The 22,337-nt window shown below is 39.3% G+C and overlaps 1 protein-coding gene across 1 annotated transcript in view; it reads left to right on the forward strand.

Moving 5' to 3' along the window:
- Positions 1–22,213, forward strand: part of snap91a (synaptosome associated protein 91a) — a gene marked incomplete at its 5' end in the record, with an annotated part of 37,015 nt that extends 14,802 nt beyond the window's left edge. Inside the window, 20 exons of the mRNA XM_079692763.1 lie at positions 5,145–5,206; positions 6,016–6,028; positions 6,274–6,458; positions 6,558–6,643; positions 7,996–8,010; positions 8,250–8,459; positions 10,095–10,172; positions 11,419–11,667; positions 12,799–12,882; positions 13,178–13,246; positions 14,267–14,416; positions 14,899–14,970; positions 16,274–16,507; positions 18,314–18,511; positions 18,601–18,619; positions 18,730–18,820; positions 18,917–18,997; positions 19,156–19,275; positions 19,425–19,507; positions 20,536–22,213. Coding sequence (XP_079548889.1) covers positions 5,145–5,206; positions 6,016–6,028; positions 6,274–6,458; positions 6,558–6,643; positions 7,996–8,010; positions 8,250–8,459; positions 10,095–10,172; positions 11,419–11,667; positions 12,799–12,882; positions 13,178–13,246; positions 14,267–14,416; positions 14,899–14,970; positions 16,274–16,507; positions 18,314–18,511; positions 18,601–18,619; positions 18,730–18,820; positions 18,917–18,997; positions 19,156–19,275; positions 19,425–19,499 — 2,091 coding nt within the window. The 3' untranslated portion in view covers positions 19,500–19,507; positions 20,536–22,213. The remainder of the gene's footprint in view (positions 1–5,144; positions 5,207–6,015; positions 6,029–6,273; positions 6,459–6,557; positions 6,644–7,995; positions 8,011–8,249; positions 8,460–10,094; positions 10,173–11,418; positions 11,668–12,798; positions 12,883–13,177; positions 13,247–14,266; positions 14,417–14,898; positions 14,971–16,273; positions 16,508–18,313; positions 18,512–18,600; positions 18,620–18,729; positions 18,821–18,916; positions 18,998–19,155; positions 19,276–19,424; positions 19,508–20,535) is intronic.
- Positions 22,214–22,337: the final 124 nt, after the last annotated feature.

Here is a 22,337-nt window from a genome sequence, read left to right on the forward strand (position 1 = left end):
CTTCTACTGCAACTATCCCCACGCAAATACACAGTGTACCCGCGAAAGTTACAATGAAGGGCTCGATAATCAGCTCACGGCATATAGGTGTAAGCAGTGGTAAAGTGCTATTTCTATAGGGTGGTGTGTGGACCTCACATAGGGGAGTCCGGGGGAAGATTTTTTTTTAAATATTGAAGTTAAATGCATCAATCTGTTGCACTTTGAGATCAAAATGAAGAGATCTATGGATACATCTCTCAACACCCATATGAAAAAGAACTGTAAACAAATTTTCTTTTATAACTCCCCTTTTAAACTGTATTCTTGTTTTACTGTCTTTCATACCTGTTTTTAATGTATTCTCTTATTTTTTTATGCCTATAATGTATGGAGCTATTTCAGGGTCATAAGTTTTGATCATTCAAAAAAATACAATTTATTTGAAAGTTCAAGTTTTCATCCTGAACTTTGAAACATACAATGATGTATTAAAAATAAAAATAAGTATTTGAAATAATTTTTCAGGTTGAATATTATTTTTGATTCAGTTCAGCAATTTTTTTGAATAAAATATTTATTTTCAGATTTCACTTTTATACATATTTTGATATTTGAATCCTTATTTTTTTCAGTTACATTTTTATCGTTTTCAGATTCAAAACAATTATTTTTTCAGTTAAAAATCTTGTTTTTTCAGGTTTCACATTGCTTTTCACCTTCAGATCGTTTTTCGCTTTCAGATCTTTTTTTCGCTTTCAGATCTTTTTTTTTCGCTTTCAAACTTTTGGCCCTGATGTTGCTTGGGGGGGCAGGGCTTAGCAAAGAGTAGTTTGGCATCCTGAGTGACAGGCCTTCCTCTGTCATGTTGCCTTCATGGATGTTAGGTAGCGCGAGAAATATAACTCAATACTTTCCACCTCTCGTTGATAAATACCAACTATGTGCAATATTTGCAATATGTGCAATATATATATATATATGCCGTTAAAAACTGTGCTGCTAAATCCGCAGAACTGTTACAGGGTGTGGATTATGTAAAATGTGTAACTTTAAAAAAATATATCATTTCTTTTTTTAATCTTTAATACTTTTTTCATGCATGCTTTAGGTAGCATTAAGCTGTCTTTGGCTCTTCTCTGCTGTAACAATGTAAATGTATCCCCTGTGGGACTAATAAAGGTAATCTGATTCTGATTCTGATCGCAAAAACCAAGCCAATACTATGCTGCGTTCATGGAGCTACGTGGAAGTGGGGAAGGACAATGCTTGATTGCGGATACGTAATTTCACATTCTAGGAGAGTTTATTGCTCTTATACCTTGATTGTTGCCAATTATGATGCTCAACAGGTTGCTTAACGGAACTTTGGTATCAGTTTACCACCAATCACGGGAGTATTGTGTATAGAAAGTATTGAGTTATATTTATTGCGCTACCTAACATCCTTGAAGGCAACATGACAGAGGGAGGCCTGCCACTCAGGATGCCAAACTACTCTTTGCTAAGCCCCGCCCCCCCCCCACGCAACATCAGGGCCAAAAGTCTGAAAGCGAAAAAAAAAGATCTGAAAGCGAAAAAAAAGGTCTGAAAGTGAAAAACGATCTGAAGGTGAAAAGCAATGTGAAACCAGAAAAAACAAGATTTGAAACTGAACAAATAATTGTTTTGAATCTGAACACGAAAAATCTGAAACTGAAAAAAATAAGGATTCAGATATCAAAATATGTATAAAAGTGAAATCTGAAAATAAATATTTTATTCAAAAAAATTGCTGCTCTGAATCAAAATAATATTCAACCTGAAAAATGATTTAAAATACTTATTTTTATTTTGAATACATCATAGTATTTTTCAAAGTTCAGGATAAAAACTTGAACTTTCAAATAAATTGCATTTGAATGATCAAAACTTATCCCTGAAATAGCTCCATAATAATGATCATATGCCTCGGAAATACTTGTTTACATTAATCATGACCAAACCGTTTGAGACCCACTGAGATAACTTAGACTAAAGTTAACTAAACACTCAGAGAGTCTTTTAGCTCATCTGAGCCTCTCAGTCGGATAGGAGATAGTGCTCCCTCCACCTTGTTGTGGAAACAGCTCCTTATATCCGTTAGCGTAGCTAGCTAGCACCAGATGCTAACAACAACAACAACAATCTCCGGTAGCAGTGGGCGCTCTCTCTCTCGCTCGCGCACACACACAAAATGGCTCGTGCCACACAGAGAGAGCGGTGGCGGGGGCGGTTGGGGGCGGGTTTGGCGCAGTGGTTAGAGTGTTGGTCATCAGATCAAGGGGCGTTGGTGAGAGCGTTGGTCATCAGATCAAGGGGCGTTGGTGAGAGCGTTGGTCCTCAGATCAAGGGGCGTTGGTGAGAGCGTTGGTCATCAGATCAAGGGGCGTTGGTGAACTCCAGTTCGAATCCCGCCTCGGCCGGCACTGCGTCAGGCCGTTGTGTCCTTGGGCAAGACACTTTACCCGCATTTGCTCCTGTGGGTAATGTCCACAGTAATGACTCTTACATGCCTAATATGTGTAACGTGTAATTGTAAAGCGCTTTGAGCACCTGAAAAAGCACTCCAATAAAAAACTGTAATGCATTATTATTATTATTATTAGAGCCAAGCTTGAATGAAACACAGAGACCCAGAAATACGTGTATTGTAGCATATTATTATCGAATCAATCTTTTTTCAAATGATCAATTTCACACAATTTCACACAATTTCACACAATTTCACACAATTTCACACTTGGGCGTGCTTAGGGGGTGCTATGGCTATCCTAGGGGGAGCTGCAGTGCCCCCCTGGCGCCATGAGCCTAGAGCTAATACTGTTCTCAGTGTTTCCCCTACCATTGTCTTGGGCGTGCTGCGCCACCCCAACGGATGTTTTTTTTATGGCCTATAGCGCCAAATCGAAACTGAAAATAATCTATCTACGGTCACTTTTCACATTGAACATGTGCTCTTTTATTAAAGTGGACCTATTGCTATATTGGAAACATATATTGTAGGGCCATACCGATACAAAACATGTCTGTGAAGTTTTTTGCTAAAAAATACCAAACAGATCACCCATTGTAGCAATGCCTCATACTGCTCGCCTCATACCCCTCTTTTGCAGCCCTGTTGCAAACAGGCTGATTCTGCTTTAGCCACGCCCCTTTGTAGCATCACGCAGCTTTAACCTGCTAGAGATTTATACCGGGGGAAAGCTCAGCTAAACGCTGCAGTGATTAAACGCCCTCATCCTGCCCTGGCAGCACCCCCCCAAAGCAGTAAACCTAGGGGAAACAATGGTTCTGATTCTTTAGGGTAGACTTACAAGCATTTTACAAAATGGTGCTAAATGTCTCTGCTAGCCTGATAAATGCAAGGTCAGTGATGGTTTTTGAATGACACCACCATTTTTCTTACCATCCTATGTCCACCAGTGTTTGCCAAGAAACATTTTGCAATAAATTATCAGGACAGGATGACATCCTTCTTCAAAACCCATCTCATTTTATTCAAGCCTGCTCTTTCCAAATGAGATACTGGTGATACATTTTGATTAATGTGTCCAGTGGAGCAAACTATATCAATCTCCTGGATCTCTGCACTGTAGTGGATAAATCTCAGTCTTAAACACCGATTTCTGTTCTTATCCCTCCCGGGAGTTATTACTGAAGCACAAACAAGTCAGAACAATATCACCATCTGAAGTGTTGTTATGTCATCACACTCTGTTTTTAGAATAGAGTAGAGTAGATACAGAAACACAGACACAGAAAAAGGTTATGATATGATGTGATATGATGAGACCCACTGAGATAACTTAGACTAAAGTTAACTAAACACTCAGAGAGTCCTTTAGCTCATCTGAGCCTCTCAGTCTGATAGGAGATAGTTCTCCCTCCACCTTGTTGTGGAAACAGCTCCTTATATCCGTTAGCGTAGCTAGCTAGCACCATATGCTAACAACAACAATCTCCGGTAGCAGTGGGCGCTCTCTCTCGCAAAAAAAAAATGAGTCCATCATATCACATCATATTTCCAACATAGTGCCAGAAGGCCAGCTGTCACATCCACTAGGATATGGTTCAGCAACTTTTATATTGGCATCTACGGATGGTAACTTCTCCTATATGTTTCTTGTTATAGAGCTGTGTCTTTTTTTGCCTGCAGGAAGTATTTTTTTTGCGTGTTAGGAACAGACAAATTAAAGTCTCTGGATGATAAATGTTCCCTCTTAGTGCCAAGACTAAAAATGATCAGCCTCTTTGCCTTGTTGGTCCTTTTAAGTTTTAGGAATAATAGACTAGACAGCTTTACATGGATAAATCCAGCAAATGGAGCAGGGAATCAAGGAAAAGTGAATTAGTGACTCATTGTATTGGCGGATTTAGCTTTGACCTCTGTCAATAGGCCTGCTGGATATTGAACCATCCTTTTAACTGCATGTTGGGAGGTGATAATGTCTCTTTTTGCCCCGAATGAGCATGCAGCTCTGAATTGTGGCAGGCTGGAACATTTATCTCTATTAGCATTGCAATGAACCTTGGTTCTGTTGCTGTTTTATTGGTAATTGTTTTTAGGTTGTTATTTGTTGTATCCAGTTTAATAACCCTAATGAATTTTGGAAACTCAATGCTACGACACATTTGGTTGGTGCTGGACAAATATTGATAGTCATCACACAGCAAACCAGTTTGACTAGATAAATGTATGACTTGAAATGTAAACAACTGGCAGGATTTTTTTAATTGGGAAAAAAAGCCCCCAAAAAAGGGTTTAGTCTTTTAGATTGCGTGTAGATTTGATTAACATTTGGTTGTCCGTTTTAATAAAAAAATTGTAATTTAAGATTCATACACCAATTTACGTGTACATTGGAAAAAGCAATGTATCCAGCGTTGAACCCAGTGAGAGACTGAAGTTCAAAGATGAATCATTCATAGAGTTTGAGATTACATTGTCTGTCATTTGTCATTCGTGTTTCAAGAAAGATGTTACTATGACTTAAATCTAAGAAAATATTGAAACATTTTTCTCGTAAATGTATCTCCATAATTCCACATTTTTCTTTGAATATTACCCCCCTTTGCCTGGTTTGAAAATAATATTTATAATATGAAAGTCCCGGTTGTATCACTCTCTCTTTATTATTCTACAGGCCCCACATAGTCTTCTAGAGTCCCTGGAGACCCACCTCGACACACTGGAGGGAAAGAAGCCGTAAGTAGTTCAATATAGCTGCAAGCTGTTTACTTTTTCAATCGTTTGCAACATGGATCTGAAGCTTTAATAATCCTGTAATTATACAGTTGAATGCTTCTTGGATTGCTAAAAGCTATGTCTGTAATGATTTTGGCTCTAGATAGCTGGATGTGCTATTACAGTGATTTAGCTTCTTCTCTTTGGCCTGTGTGATCAGTGTTACATCATAGGTTACCTTACTATTTCCTGTTACTTCTCTGACATGCACTTCCCTCTGTCTTTGCTTAACTCAGAGAGGATAAGTAAGTATTCTCTGTCAATGGGAAATGACCTAAATATAATTTATAGTTTGAGTCATTCTGAAGAAAGTACATCTGAGTCGGCATTTGTGTTGTGTTGAAGATGCAGTTTGTGACCTAATATTATTTCCATCATTATTGTCGTTGACATACTGTACAAAGGGAAATCTTCCCTTTGAACTCATGTCACTACTAACATAATCATCTTTGTTATCATGTGACCGTACAAACGTCCCTGAATGCCACAAAGCTTTAACAGGCATGCCTTTCAGAAACATTACTTCCTGTCAGTAATGTGGAAAAACAAAGCTTTGTCAAAGTGGACCATCACTCAGCAGTGCAGCGTGGGCCCTTTTAATTCCAGTCGTGTACTAAATGGAATTGCGTTGAAATGTTGCCTGCCTAAAAACAACACCAAAGTAACACTTAAGCTGTCACTTTGCTGCCTCCCATCTCCGTAACAGCTTTTATTTTTCAGCATGTACATCAGGAAACTCTTTAACTCATTTGCTTTCATTGTTTTTGCAGATCGCCCACCAAGGTAAGCTATATTCCATTATAATTATTATGTAATGTTAATAATGATAGTCTTTATAGCACTTGTGTATTAACAACTACAACATTTACAAATGCTTAATTTGACTTGTAACTTTACCCTTCACAGTTTACTACGAACAAGTAGTGATTCATTGTGAATTCATGTGTTGAAAAGCTGCTGAATCACATCAGCTTATATAACAGCGTCAGGTTTCATGTTAACAGGGGGTATATGTTTTTTTGCTGCAGGAGGCTCCAGCCAACAACAGCGCCCCCCCTGTGCCCCCCGCCGCTGCTGCTGCTGTTGCACCAGCCAGGCGCAACGCTCCAACTCCTGGAGGGGGCCCTCCTGCTCGCCCCGGGCCTCCTGTCAAACCTCCTCCACCCACTATCAACCCCACCCCTCCAGCCCCAACCACCACCACTACCAGCAAGTAAGAGTCACTCAACAATGTTCCAAAGTTTTTGAGCTGAGCTGTTGGCATTGCATTAGAAACAGGTCTCTCAACCCCCTCTCTCTTTTTCTGTGATAGTGATCTTGATTGCTTCTTGTTGGATCTCGACCCAATGGCCTTCTCCTCAACAAAGGGAGCCACTTCCTCCATGACTGGATGGGGAGGTGACAATAGCCGAACTTGGATTTTCCGCTTAGTGCACTAGCAATTCCTTTAACCCCGCCTCCCAGCCGCTCAGTCTCGGTTAAATCGGCCAATAGTGAATGTTACAATTTAAATGACACAATTATTACCATGAGGGCTATCTAACTGTTCATTCTAAGAAGCTGATATAGTTAAAACAATTAACCAATTATTTCCAGATGTTTCTTTCTTAAATTGGTCAAATTGAAATCCAACGCTTTCCCTGTTTGCAGTTCTCTTTAAACATCATTGAGTGGTAGGTTTACCCTATGGAATTCTTAATAATTACCAATGGGTCCTGGATTTCAACTTCTCATTTCTATGCCTTTTGCTTGATAACTCTTGCTAGCAGATTTTAGCAGCTGTAGGTAGCTAACTAATAGCTAACCCACAATTTGGTTGAAAACACTGTTTTAACTTTAGCATTCGAGGCAGTGAGTAGATGATGTTACTACACTGGAAGTATTAAACCTAATGTAACCTGCCACCCTACATCAAAATATATTGAGCAAACGAGACGCTGCTAGGACTCAAATGAAAGCTTAAATACAACTCTAGGTACTAAGCTAGGTACTGCCGGACATGCTAACGGTTTCAGCTTTTCCTAGTTCAGAGCTAATAAACAAACAGTAAGTCTAGCATTGTTTTTGATGAGATGTTCTTTGGCCTAAACTTGTATGTATTTACAGAGAACCTTTTTTAATATACATGAATTCCATCAAAGGCAAAATAACCATGCTAATGTTTGGATTTTTTATCTCTTCAAATACAGACTTGTTTTATTAGGACAATTTTTCAAAGCATAAAGTGAGTTGAGGTCCCTGTCAAGTAATTTGAATATTACAGTAAAAGTAATGGAAAATAATTGCTGCTTAGAAGAGGCATGGGAAGGGGAAATCAATACTAAAATCTATTGTCTGATTTGAAAAACGATCGGCAGTAATAGCAAGTATACATCTTTAGTATATTAACTAAGACAGCATTGGTCTTTTATAATGATTCCGTATAGTACATTAAAGAAGTGGTACCCTTGTTGATGCTTTTTTTGAACAATGTGGTAAATTACAGAGCATTTCCCATTTCAAACCTGATGTTGCTCTTTGGCATGCCCTCCGTTTATCCCAACATCCCAACCCTGAACATGGCCGTAGTCCAACTGTTCTCTAAATTACATAAAGGAGCTTTTAGCATTATTGGAACTTACTATTGGCTCTTGACTGCTTTTTATCTGGCTTGTTCTCTATAGTGTTGGCAGCTTGCAAATACAAACATTTCATAATTTCATACAAATAGATCATCCTCTCACCTGTGTTTCTGTCTGTCTGTTGTGCAGATCTCTTGGCTGAGGGTGAGTACTCTCTTGATCTTATCCCAGAAAGGCCGGCAGGCATTTCATTTTTCTCCACTTGGCTTTTCTAACTGAATTTCTCAATTCACCTATTGTCAAACTATTTTCACATTTAGCGCCTGCTAAGCATGTCTTTGTTTACACTTTTCAGTCTCTCTGACACTGCCGTCTTCCTTCTATCTTTTTTCTCCTATTTCTCTCTTCTGGGGGATTGTGACTGATGGGGTTTATACAAATAGCAACTCCGGCTGCCGCTGATGAAGCCTCTGAAGCTCTCCTAGAGGAGGAAGAGTCAGCTGAAGTGGCTGTTGCAGTAGCTGCTGCTCCTGTAAGACCCGCACCTCCCTCCGCTGCAGCTACTATTGCCGCTGCTGCTGCAGCCGCCCCAGTCCCCGCCTCACTGCCAGCTTCAGCTCCCACCACAGCCGTAGAGATGGACTTTTTCGGAGGTCAGTCTGGGTCGGGGATATACTGTAGGCCTGCCAGCTTATCTACACCAAACCCCTTTTTATTGGAGTATTTTGCTGATTACTTTGTAAAAAAACATAGGGAAAGCAATGGGATTGTATTATTACTCCCTATATTTGCATTTAGCCAGTTTTAACAAGTAAATTACTTAATCAAAAACCATACAAAGTTTGATGTTGTACATCAGATTATACGTTAATGTGATGTATGTATACTTTGTGTGATATCTAGAAATGAGGAGAATCTCATGCAATTTGTTTCTGCTACAATCAAGTATGGAAATGTACTTTATGGCATTAAAGATGGCATCATAGCCCCTGATTGTGACACTCAAGTATTGCCATTACATTTGAGTTCATAGCTAAACATCAGATTATAAAAAGTAAAATTACATATTTTTGAAAATGTAAAGGGCTGTTCAAGAAAACACAAACTGCTCATTGAAGGTATTTCCAGAAACCTTAGTGACGCTTCTTACTATCTGTATACATTTGTTTTAATATGTTGCAACTGTATAGGACATAAGTATTCCCCCCTATTGCAAAAGAAAGGTGTAGTATAATGCTTTATTTTTGTATGATTAATGGGAAAAACTGGAAAGACCAAAAGAGGTGCACCTTTCCTAATTCAGCAGTGAAATACGTTTACACCCGGTCTTTGAGGATTCTGGAAATGTCTTCATCACAACTCTGTTGTTTCTTTCAAATGACCTTCTGAGCCGGGTACCTTATATACTGTTCAAAAAATTAATAGTGCTGTGAATCAAAAGTAATAGTTTTATATCATGTTTTCTAATGTTTAGCATTCAGCTTTGTTAAAACCATGTACACTCAGGTGCTAACATGCTAACGTGCTAACGTCAAGCATTCACGCACTCTGTTTTGCATTGAGCACAGAGCAAAAAGGTTTATCATTCATGGCACATCACAACAATATGAGCCAGTTTTATGTATTACTTGCTTTTCTCTGGGTTTACTTAAGGCTGCACAATTACTACAAAACACTTATTATTAGATTGGACATGAATGTGTTTCATCAGAGACTCATAAACTCACCTTAATTAACCCACAGCATCGTAATTAATCTTCTGTTATGACTCGTATTTTGGTGATCTATTGCCCTTTGGTTTATTTGTCCATCACCCTTAATGATTCTCCCCCCAATGACATACTAACAGTTTCACCCATATGTCAAGATGATGGCTGGATTTATTTAATCAGAGAGGTATCTGCTGAAAAGAGCTAATTGAGGTTTTATTTTTTCAAAGAAAGCCTCTTTCGTCCTTGACATTTCCCCCTCTTGTCACAGAGTACAAGTAACTTGTGACAACTTGCCTCATTTCACAAACCTGCACAGGTGGTGCACTCACTGAATGCAGCATTATGCAGCCCTTCAAAACTCACCAAGAGACTGATGCTACCATCAGATTATTCACTGCAATTACAGGGCTGCATATTTCTTGTATTCTCTGCTTTTTATCCTAATGCTGACCTTTCATTTTTGTTTTCTGTCCATTCCATCTGTTGACTCATCTTTTGTTCTTTACATCCATGTGTCTGTCGGTGTTATGTTTGTTGCGTTTGCGGTCTGGCTGTTTTTCGTCTGCTATACCCTAGATGCGTTTGCACCCTCCCCAGGAGACGGTCCTGCTGCTGTGGCCGCGGGCCCCGCTGCTGATGCTTTTGGTGGATCTGGTGGGTGACTCAACAGCATCTATATGTCTGTGTGTGTGTGTGTGGGAAAGCTGTGGCTTTTATTATATCAAAGCTGCTTCTGCTTACATATGAGACAGTAGAACCAACATATGCCTAAGGGCCTACTGTCTCACCCCAAATCCTGCTCTAATGCCCCAGCCATGAACCCTCTCCTCCCTCATCTCGACTACACTTTTCCTCTTAATATTTACCCAGTGCAGTAAAAAGCACAGTGCAGCTATTAACCTTCTTTTTTTTTCAAACAATGAAGACAATTTCCTTTGGTAAACCTTACCCCTGATACTACCTGGTGATTAGTCATTGTCAAGCTTTTCTTTTTTATAACTTAATTAAGTCTCTCTCTCTGGCCTTGCAGATGAACAGGACAATGACTGGAGCAATCTATGACATTCCCATTCAGTTTTTCTTGCAAATAGTTTTTGGACCATGCAAATGTTATAACTCGCAATGTTAAGATGAGAAAAGTTTTTGTTTTCTTTGCTCGATTTGCGTCACCAAAATAAAGGGTTATTCATTGGCCCATGCTACACTAACCAACCAAGTTGCATGGAATTCTGCCAGTAGTTTAATAGTTATTGCATTCTTTGCTTTCTCTGAATGGAAAACTTTCAGTCCTGCTATTTGTTTAGTTCTGTTAGCTGTTAACTGTTAGCCACACACCTCTTCCAAAATAGTCCATGCTAAACCAGTTGTTGTGGTACTTACTGGCTGTGAGTACTGAGTCAACACTCCATGATACAAGAAGTCCTTAGGAAAACAGTCATAAATGATCATAACAAATATGATGCTGATGGGTCCAGCAGTATGCAAGATGAGCTGTGGATAGACACATAGATACACACAGGACCAATCTCATTATCTTCTAATGGAGATAATAACAATGAACCAGGGACACTGAATTGGGTGTTATCATTAGTAACAAAACGAATAGGGCTCTGGGCCAGTCGACCAGAAGTTGTAGTCTATTATTATTTACTCAAGAAATGTTCCCCACTGTCTTATTATTTAATGGAAGCAGAGTGACTGTGTTATTGATTGACTTCCTTTGTACCTAACTGGGATTTAAAGCTTCAGAAGCCTCACAAACATGCTTTTTACAGTGTTTGTTGCTTTAACAAATCCCTCCTTCCCCTTCCTCACCCACTTCACCACACCCTTCCCTTCTTCTCTAATCATAACCCCCTCCTAACTAATCATCACCACCGCCTTGCTGCTCTTCCTGAAGACCCTTTCGCTACAACAGAGGGGAGTGCAGACATTGCTCCAGAGATGGACCTGTTTGCCATGAGGCCCACTGACAAGGGGGCCATCATCCCTCCCTCCTCTAGTGAGGCGCCGACCATCATCGTCCCCATCTTCGTCCCCATCGTCGTCCCCGTCGCTGCCCCCGCTACCCCCACCCCTTCTTCCACCACCACCACCGACACCACCACCACAGAGTCTGCAGCCGCTCCGACTCTAGATATCTTTGGTGGTAAAGTCTTCTCGCACTCATTATGCCTCTCACTGCATTGCCCTGCATTGTGACGATGATGATATTTTCTTTGATAATGATGATGACTGCGTTGCCCTTGTTAGTGATGATGACAGTAGTGGCGATGATAATAACCTGCCCAGTCCCTACATTCCAGATTGTTTGTTCTATTTTCCATGATGCATTCCCTTTAGATGCAGATCATTTAGTCAAGTTAATCAAGCATATTGACCTCCTCTGCAGCTTTTACAAAATATAAAATGTATCAAAAATTAAGACAATTGTAAAATAACCCCCTTAAATGGTTATTGTTGGGGACCAAAATGGCTAACTTGACATCTTTTGAGAATAACTAATAATTACTTTTTTTTATTGACAGAGGTTGCTCAACTTGTTTTGATTATATGAACCTAATACTAACAAACAGACTGCGGGAAGAAAATTGTTTTCTTCTCATGCTTGTATTTTAGAAACTGTTACCCGAGAATGCTTTATTGTAGCTTATGCACTTTAGTTAAAAGGGAATATTGCTCAATGACAGAAATTGTATATTCTATCAATATCTTTCAATTCAGAAAAAGTGTGCATAATGGTTAAATGGATAGAAATACGTTACCCCATGATAAAAAAATGAGTTATTGAAGTTTGTAGCTGAGCTAGTGGCATGGTTGAAAATAGAGCAATGTAAGGCAGCAACAATTGGCAGTTTTGTTAAGTAGTAGTTAGCAAATGTTAGCAATGCTAACGGGCTAAAGTCTGCTGACTAGTCTATTAATATCAGCATTTTAGCTCAGTCCTCATGAGCATGTTAGCAGGCTTATGCTAACATTAAGCTCAAATCACAGCTATACCTCAAAAGTATAGCCTCAAAGAACTGCTGGCACTAGCATTGGAGATTGGAAAATAACTGCTATTTGATTTCAATGATAAAAATAGCATAGTCTTCATGCTGAGCAATATACCCTTTTAACCTTTGCACTGTTCAGTTTTGCATTGCATTGTTACACAGCAACTTACCCTGTTTAATGACCCAACTATCTGCTTTCCCTCATCTCTCTTATGAACTCATCACTCTGAATGCACTGGACTTGAAATCTGAATGTACATTTGATTGTGTGTCCTTGTTCTTAGATATGTTTGATTCAATGCCTGAGCAAAGCCCTACCACAGAATCCAAAGCTGCTACCACTCCTAGCGTAGACCTTTTTGGTGCAGGTACAGGAGTTGATATCCATTTGTCTGTATGTGGAACCTGTTCATCTCTTCTGGTTTCCATACGTCTACTCCTCTGTCGACTGTTTTACTTTCCCCCACACGTCTTGGTTTGTCCCCCATAGTGGTATGAGAACTGTGCATGTACCCACGCGTCAAGTCTTGGATTGTCTTGTGGCTGCTTTCTATTTTAGCTGTGCCTTTCTACCTGCCACGCTAACACATTTTCTTTTGCTTCCGGACCTCTATGGTTTTCTTCTTTCTCGTATTCTGCCTATCGCTTGCGCTGGTAAATTAGACCTTCCTGCTGTTTCACGCGGGCCCTCTCCTTTGCCCGAGCCGGTTCTTTCTGGAGACATTGTGACCGGTAAGTCAAGCTGACACTGCATCACTGTTTTCCTTTTTCTCATGAAGAGTGCAGCCAGCTTCAAATTTTATGACGTTTTTGTTCCATGGTGCTGGTGTATGCACGCACATACACACCAGTTCTGTGCTACGAATGGTGCACGCTTCAAGGATGTGGATACACAGTTTAAGGGATATCTTAGACTGTTTTGAAGTAGAGTTGTTTGAGGTACTATCCATTGTCTTCAGAAGATGATAGTCGGCAAGCCCCCAGTTTGGAGAAACAGACAGGACTTCCAGCACAGAATCTCTAGCAATGTATTGTTTTGGGTGGGGCAGAAGCAAAACCTATTATAGCAACTTAATAGAAAAGCCCAAGGTATAGGCTATATTTAGAATATTTTCACCAATTGACCTTGCTGGGAGACAGTTCTTTTTTAACGAATAACTAAAGCTGCTATCTATGCTCTCTTCAAATAGACCAGACAACATTAAAATAATCATACATTTACCAAACAGGCACAAATAGAATTGAAATCAAGACAGCAGAAGACCAGCAACCAATGTGTTCTGTGAGGTACAGAAACTGTTTTTGTCAATTGAGTCTCGTGGCCTTGAAGAGGAACACAGAATAATATAATGGCTTCTGTAAGAATGGGCTGTCCAACTGCAAGGTAAAGCTGTAAATATATCCTAAATAAAGCGTACACTTGAACTGATATTGATTTATTGCAAGGTGGTTTAAACCGTTTTAAGTTCTGCCCCTTTCAGTTTTTTCAAACTGTGGGCGGGCCATCCGCCATTCACTGTAGATAAAATACGGACTTTGGATAAGTACCTCATACAATCCCACATCAAGCAATCCAAACGTTCCCTTAAGATGCAGAAGCCTGCTTTTTCTCTCGATGTCTGCTATGCTTTTAGAGTAGGCATACTGAGCAAAGCATTCTCCCCTTAGAAATAAAGCTGTCACTGATAAATGTAGTCATTGAGAGTAATTGAATCTCTTCCTGCTTCTGTCTCTGGCCGTCTCTCTCTTCAGACTCATATTCATCCCCAGAACCTTCTGAGGCTGCTTCTGCTCCTTATTCAGCCTCTGCTTCAGCTCCTGCTTCTGCTCCTGCAGCAGCTTCTAGCCCAGAGGCCTCCTCTCCACCCAAAGCAGAGCCAGCACCTGTCATTGACCTTCTGGGTACTGTACCACAGAACACACATATCTCTCACGACATGCTGAATGCAAATTGTTGAACTTGCATTTGTGTAATCTTATGCATCTCTTCTGGGTATTTTATTATCATCCGCAGTTGTTACAGTAAGGTCTTGAGTGTTTTTACCAGTACAACTATTGGATGTTTCAAGTGAACTTTATGAAGAGCTGAAAATGTTGCTTGCTGGGGTAAAAACAGATATCTGCAGATATCCAGAGGAGTCTTCTTAACAGGCATATGGCATCACTGAAAAAATGAATAGAAACAATGTTGATTTATTGGACAGAATTAGAGATGGATGGAAGATTTTTGTCTGCTGCATTCCTGCCAACTTTTGAATCAGTTAAAGCATTGCATTATGAACATCTTGTCCCCTACCACTAATTGTGTCCCAGTATGTGGTTCGGGGCTGACCTCTACCCCCTTTCTGCCCTTCATGCTGCAATGATAACTGGACGCCTTGCAGACTCCTTTGCCAGTCCTGTGGAGGAGACGAAGAGCTCTGCTCCTGGAGGGCCTGGAGATGATCTGCTGGGAGGTAAGTCTTATCTTACTCTCACATGTTTTGGTCCTACAGTATCAAAGCATTTGTATGTAAATCACAGTGTAATTAGACAGGCTGAATGGACCAGCACATTTTGATGACATTTCTTTTTATGTTTTTATGCTGGAAAAAGGCTCACAGAAATATTTTAGTTGATTGAATAATTATGCAGGAAGTAATGATGGAGATGCATTCGTCAAATTGATAATGACACAGACTTGGCAGGACTAGTTTAATTTTACAATACAGCGGTTCCAAAGTGGAAATGTCTGATAAATGTCTGGCCACAATGATATCATAGACAATTCCCATCTCATTTCTGTTGCTGCTGTTTTGCCAATAGTTAAAGAATAAGTGTATCAGAAAAAGTTATTTGTATTCCTTAAGGAATACTTAAAAATGACCATTTGTATATAAAATATTCCCCTTTGTTACTTTAAATAGCAAAACTATATCCATTTACAAACATGCACACTACTCTTTTATCCATACATTTACTAACTAATTTCCAAACACAACCATTACACAAAAAGTATATTTAATCTATTCACAATTTATAATAAAGATATGTTAAAAAAAAAAAAGAGTATCTCATAGTAAGGATTAAAGAAAATGTATGTGTTTAGGAACTAGTTAGCATGTTTAGATACTTGCGATCACTGATAGAGATGCATGCTCCTTATAATTTAAAATGTTTGCTATTTTTTTTTACAAATTGTTTTTAAAATGATCTAGAGATCAATTAATTAATTGAACTATTTTGATTATGGATTATTTATGAATCCATATACATATATAGGTTACAGCTCACTTAAAAACATGGTTCACTGATAATTACACCTGCACACACTACTCTATGTTGGACATGGCGTGTGTGTTATATGTAATGATCAAGGATGTTTCCCCCCCGTTTATGTTAACTTCCCCTATGTGATTGTGATGTGCTATATGTGACACTTGTCCCATATGTATCACCATGGACTTTTAAATACTGGAATTGGCTTTTTTTTTTTTTTAAATGTCTTAAATTGTATAGGCCAAGCATTATCTAGAGTATAAAATCAACCGGTAAAAAGTGTCAGTTGCATCTTTAATATGCTATTGTATATTGCTGCTGCACTGATTCACTTTCCCCACTGGGATAACCGAAATGTAATTTGTCTTCCAAGATGTCTCGTGTGCCATCTGTTGTGTCAGTAATCACATCAAATGTGTGTTCCTCGTGGAATTAGGGTGAGTCAGAAAACAGAACTACATATGATGTCACAGCAAGATTGCTGTCTGTTCTCCCCCTCAGGCCTGATGTCCCTCACCCTGGCTCCCACTGCTGCCCCAGCTCTAGCTCCAGCCTTGGCTCCAGCCTTGGCTCCAGCCCCGGCTCCGGCTCCGGCTCCGGTGCAGAACGACCTCCTGGAGTCGGGCTTTGATGCTCTTGGCTCCCTAACTTCTCCGACACCGCCTGCCCCTGCTGCAGTACCGATAGTAGCAGCAACCACCACACCAGGGCCCTCTGGTGGCTTTGACGCATCAAGTAAGTAAAGCTTTCATTTGCGTTCTTTTCATTTCAGAAATCTTTAGCATTTTTACATCCATTTATTTGAGAATATAAAGATTCTTTGGTTCATGAATCTGCAGGTTATCTGCTTGATGCACATTAATCTGTTTTGAGTCATTGAAACTGAGCTACTGTACCTTAACCATGACCTACTTATCCCCTCTTTCTGAGAGCCTGAGTACTGCATGAAGACACCTTGACATGTGCTGCTTTCACTGTCCTCCTTACGGAGAACGTTTGTTTCTGCTGACTGCTTAGCATTCCACAGCGCTGAAGCCTATCTTGCAAGGAATTTTCTTTATTTTTCTTAATCTCTTATATTGTACTTTTCACACTTTCACAAGTTCTTCACTCTCTGCTCCACCCACTCTGCAATCTTTCGTTCTTGCACACATTTTGTCTTCTGCTTCATTTAATTTCCTGTTTCACCCCGTATCCACACCTTTTCTTCTCTTCTGCGTCATTGCTTGCTTCTTCTAATCTGTAATTGGTGAGTTCTACCCGGCAGGGAACTGCAGCATGTGCAGTTTGGACAATTCTCCCCTTCTGCATCGTTGCATGTAACAATTACCCTGACTTTCTTCTGCATGAGACAAGACTTAGTGTATTTTGTATTTCCCCTTTGAGCAGTGTCTCTTGTCTCTTATAACCACATGCCATCAAGGCCTGAGTCTGCAGGTTTTATATTTTATTATTTTGAGTGGCAAAGATTAATTGTTTTGACAACCTTTATTCACCCCTTATGGTACATAGAAAGATGACTACAGATGATAGGTAAATACATGTTTAAATAGATAAAATAGCCAAAAGTTTAGCAAACATTTAGCTTGAAACAATGGATTTAAACAGTTGGAATAGTTAGATAAAGTTATGAATAGCCTACATAGCCTGGCTGAAATAATTAGCTAAACAAGTAAAAGGATGAAAAAGCAAGCTGAAAGTAAAATTGCCTTTCGTAAGTTAGCTTAAAGTAATGCATGTATTGTTGGGAAAGTAATGTTTAAATAGTTAACAAAGCTAAAGGTTTAGCAAAATGTAGCATAAAACGATGTATTTCAACAATGGAAATGGTTAGATAAAAGCATTGGATAATCATTTAAATAGTTAGCTTAAGTAAGGTTTAGCTTAGATAGCCAAGCTGAAATCGTTAGCTAAATAAAAATTAAATGGATGAAAAAGTTAGCTAAAAGTAATGGTTAAACTAATGAAAAGCTTAGCAAATAATTAGAAAGATATTGTCTTTTTGAAATAGTTAGCTTAATGGTTAAATTGACCAAATAGTTAGCTAAAATGAAAGGAGCATATTAAATATTTATGTAAAAAGAGTGCATAAATGGTCAAAAAGTTAGCTAAAACCTGTGATAAACCATTGAAATGGTTAGCTAAATGTATTGTGTAATTTAATAATTAGCATAAATTAAATGTGTAAGTAGTTAGCTGAATGGGGTTATGGGTAAACCCTCAATCAACACAATGCTTCTCTACAGGTTAGTTTGAATGAAAACCTGTAGACTCTTTTGGTCTTGATGACACCTGGTTCAAAACCAGTAGTTTATTTCAAGTCAGTGTTTAACTTCCTGATATGTGATTCTCAAATATATTTACAGTACAATCCTACATTGTGCATGTGATCCACAGCTGACTACTGATGCTGTCACAGCTGGGCTGACTACTTACTACCTGGTCTCCCACCTACCCGTGTTAAAAAACAGATTGGAGGTTTGAAGATTTGTAGTCTGTGTTGTTTCTCTGATGTCCTGCCATTCCCACCCTCTCCTGAAGTGTTTGGTGGATTAGGCGACTTGCTGATGCCCGCCATTACGCCCCAGAGCACCGGGGGCAGCACTGCTGGAAGCATAGCAGGAAGCATGGGAACTCCAGTTGCAGTGGGAGGCATTGCAGCCGCCCCCCCTCCCACCCCACCCCCTTCTAAAACTGTTGGAGGAGACCTGGACTCCTCATTGGCCAACCTTATTGGAGGTAGACAGCTACTTATAACCATTTTCTTCTGTAACTTCATAATTTTTGTTTTTAGATCTAACCTGTCCTGTTTTTCTTCTTCTATCCAGACCTTGGAGTAAAGAAGAAGTAAGTGTGTATTTCAATATATACATGTTATAAAGGCAGCACTCCAAGCTTCAGCAGTATAATGGGATCAATAGCACAGTAAGCCTGAAGTGTACCCTGATCTCCTTTAGGGACCCACAGAGTGAGAAGAAGCTGACAGGAGGAGCCAACTGGATGCCACATGTAGCTCCCACAAGCTGGGGTACACCAGGAGCCCCCATGGTAAGATCTGCATGTACACCGCGTCCCTCACTGTGACATCACATTTCATCTCAAAGGCAGTTTTGCTGATGTACCCTCTTTGTCCTGTCACTGTAGGGAGGTACCGCCCCCGGAGGTCCCGGGGCTCCAGGAGCCTCCATGGTCCCACCAATGAGCGCACAGCCTGGCTTTGGCATGGTGAGCTTTAAATCATGCATAACAAAGTCTGTGGATTTCACTGTGAGTTCAGCTTTTAAAACAGCCTTACTGCATAAACCATAGAAACCTTTGTGAAGGCAGATGATTCACTGACATTGCCTTCAAAAATCTCTCATTTGTAATCCCTGTGTTATTAGGCTCCTGCAGGAGGGCCTAGCGCTCCCATGATGCAGCCGATGATGGGGCAGCCTATGATGGGACAGCCTATGATGAGACCTCCCTATGCTGGGGGGGCGGGAGCTGCACCAGGAGCACCGGTAAGAACATAGTAAATCCCCTGGTGTGTCTACACATACTTTAAAAGCAATTAAGATTTTGGAATAATCTAACCATTTATAGTCTGTGTGAGGAATATTAATTGTATTGTTAAAAGATCCACCAATTTAATTTCGTGACTTTTTCTCAGATTCCACTTCTAAGCCAGAGTCCCAAAAAGCCCAAGGACCCTTTGGCAGATCTCGACCTCAAAGACTTCTTATAACACCCCAGGTATGCACTATATATGTAACTGCACATATAGAGTATAGTCGCTTACAACTTCGTTAAATCGTTAAACATTTATTAAAAAACTTTTTGGGGATTGGCTTATCCACAAATAACAGATAATATGTAAAAGTGAATAAGTAAGAGTTCCCTAATAAAAAACAAAAAAGCATATGGTTGGGTTCAGCTGTTCCAACTGGCGTCTTTTTCAATTATGTAAAAATGAAGTTCAGTGACTTTTTGCAAAATGCCCCTTATTACACACTTAGGAATATTTAAAGTAGTCTCTTTTAATGGATCATTGGTTACTAATCAATGCTTTTAAAAGCGACAGTGAGTTGCTACTGTATGTATAATGGAATAAGATGGCTCTCGGCTTCAGATCCTCAAAGTGCCAAAAATACATTTTAAAAACAGCTTCCCAGAGGCCATGGCCTGGTCACTCAAGATAATCATCAGACCTTGTGAGCAATTTCACTTTGGGAATATTTACTTTACCAGATCACTGCACAGTGGGAAGCATGCATCCACTAATAAACGAGAGCGCAGTGCTTGTGACAGCCCGATGGGCTTTAACCTTAGCTAGCTCAGGTGAGCTAGCATTATGCTGCACAAGCCTTTTGCCATGAATGGATACACGATTGCTTCTGTGCACTGAAACAGTTATCTGGTGTAGTTTGATATTCTGTGTGCCATGTAGTGTGATATTTAGTTCCATTTTATTTGAGAGAAGGCAAATCAAACCAGGACATTTTAGATTGATAAATAGCTCTGCATGTAAAAGTAATAATATGTATTTTGGCAGCATTTTGACATGCATGCATCTAAAGTCATGTAAACACAGCATCAGTGTTCGTATATGAACACTGATGCTGTGTTTACATGACTTTAGATGTCTATATTAGATGCATATAGACAATCATTTGATTTTTTAAATGTTTGTATATTTATACAAACATTTAAAAAATCAAATGATTTTCTATATGCTTTTCACTTTTGACCTGACACCTGCTTCTCTGTTTCCTTTCTTCAAGCTGCTTTCTTCTCTGGAGCAGGGCCCTCTCAACTTTTACCTGGTGTCTGTCAACATCTCAGGATGTTCAGCTACTCAACCTTATAAGAGCCTCTTTTCTCCACCCCAACCATCTACACCCCACCCTTTTCCTGTGTGATGTTGTAGCACAAACTGTGAAAGTGAACCATAGCCGATTATATATATATGAGAAAAAAAATACAAGCGTGTGATTATGTAGACGTTCTTATCTTTTGTCTAAACAAAATCACTCAAAACCCAGACAAAAAAAGTCCTCAAAAGTGAGTGAAAGAAAGTGAAGGCGTATGTGTTTGAATTTCTTTCTGGTGTTGAGTTGAATGCTGGATGTGCTTTGGTGTCCTAAGCCCCTCCTACCACCCCATAAGTGTCCCAGCCTCATTATAAAGGGGGAGGAGCTCTTCTTTGTCCCCCTCTGATTGGATGAGAGTGACGAACAAAGCCCCGAAAGATTTTTCGGAGAAACATGTTGTGTGTTGTTTACAGAAAATTCCTCACTGATGTACATAGATCTCTCTGGCGAGGATTACGTCTCTATTCTGTACGTCTGTTGAAGAGAAATATAAATGTGATTCTGACATGAAATTGTAAGTCGTGTGAGTAACCTTCTATTTCCTGTCATCTTTTGAAAGTATTTGGAAACAAATACCTCTATATGATTAATATACTGTATATTAAGACAACTTATATGGGCTTCTGAATCATACCAGACCAAGTGATCCTTTCTGTGGGTTTCGTTTTTTTTAGTCGTGGCTTATTTTTCTATGTTTATTTATTTGTCTTCTTGTCTAATGTTATTTACATGATCTGTTTCTGTTAGAATAATTCTCCATACTGCTGTCCATATTGTTCTTGCATTACTATTTATGAACATATCTTACAATTTACTTCCAGAGAAAATGCTTTAGTACTTCGTCACAGACTCAAATAACTACAATTTTTTCCTGCAGTTTGACATTACCTATCTGGATATATCTGTTGCCGGTGCTTTCATTATAACTATGACCAGGTCAGTATGATTATTGTTGTATTTAATGTAAGATGATCCAATGCCAAACCCAACTCTGGAACCGTGAGGATTTTCTTTTGAATCAAAGTTCTGTTTACAGTCATTGTTTCTCACCAAATTGGCTTTTGGACCTAACAGATGTGATGAATGAACAAACTTACACCTGACGTGTTTGAAAACGGCGTTCAAAAATGTCACAATCTTCTAAAATTTGCAAAAATTGGACAGAACATTATTAACGTCCAAGTTGTTTTATTCAATCACTTCTGACCTTTGGCCCATTTTCAATTAAAACAGTTGATAGTGTTAGTCACAACAGAAGCGTGATGCGGAAATCCACAGATCTGTTCAGCCATTAGCATCATTAAACAAGCCCCTCTTTCCTTTTCCCCTCTTACAATGTAGTAAATATGTTGATATGGACAGCTGTAAACCAGTCCGATGTAATGCTTACTCTGTGTGTTGTCTTTTCAGTGGACGAATAAGCAATTGGTTGTGAGCATCTGATATGATTCAGAGAAAATAACGGAAGATTATTAACATTTTTCATGAAATTGTATTTTTGTTCAGTTGTACATTTATTTTATTTACTATGGCCCACCCCAGTGCATGTAAGCCTTTTGAGGTGCAATAAATTCAATGATGGATTGAACTGCCCGTGAAGGATTTATTTATTCCATATAATGTAACATAGAGAAAGATTAGATTAAAGGACTATTCTAGAATATACATCCCACCACATCAACATTACCAGATTAGTAAAGTGGCTAAAAGCC

The sequence above is a fragment of the Notothenia rossii genome, assembly GCF_949606895.1.
Source record: "Notothenia rossii genome assembly, chromosome: 7".
In the NCBI taxonomy this organism is placed as follows: domain Eukaryota; kingdom Metazoa; phylum Chordata; class Actinopteri; order Perciformes; family Nototheniidae; genus Notothenia; species Notothenia rossii.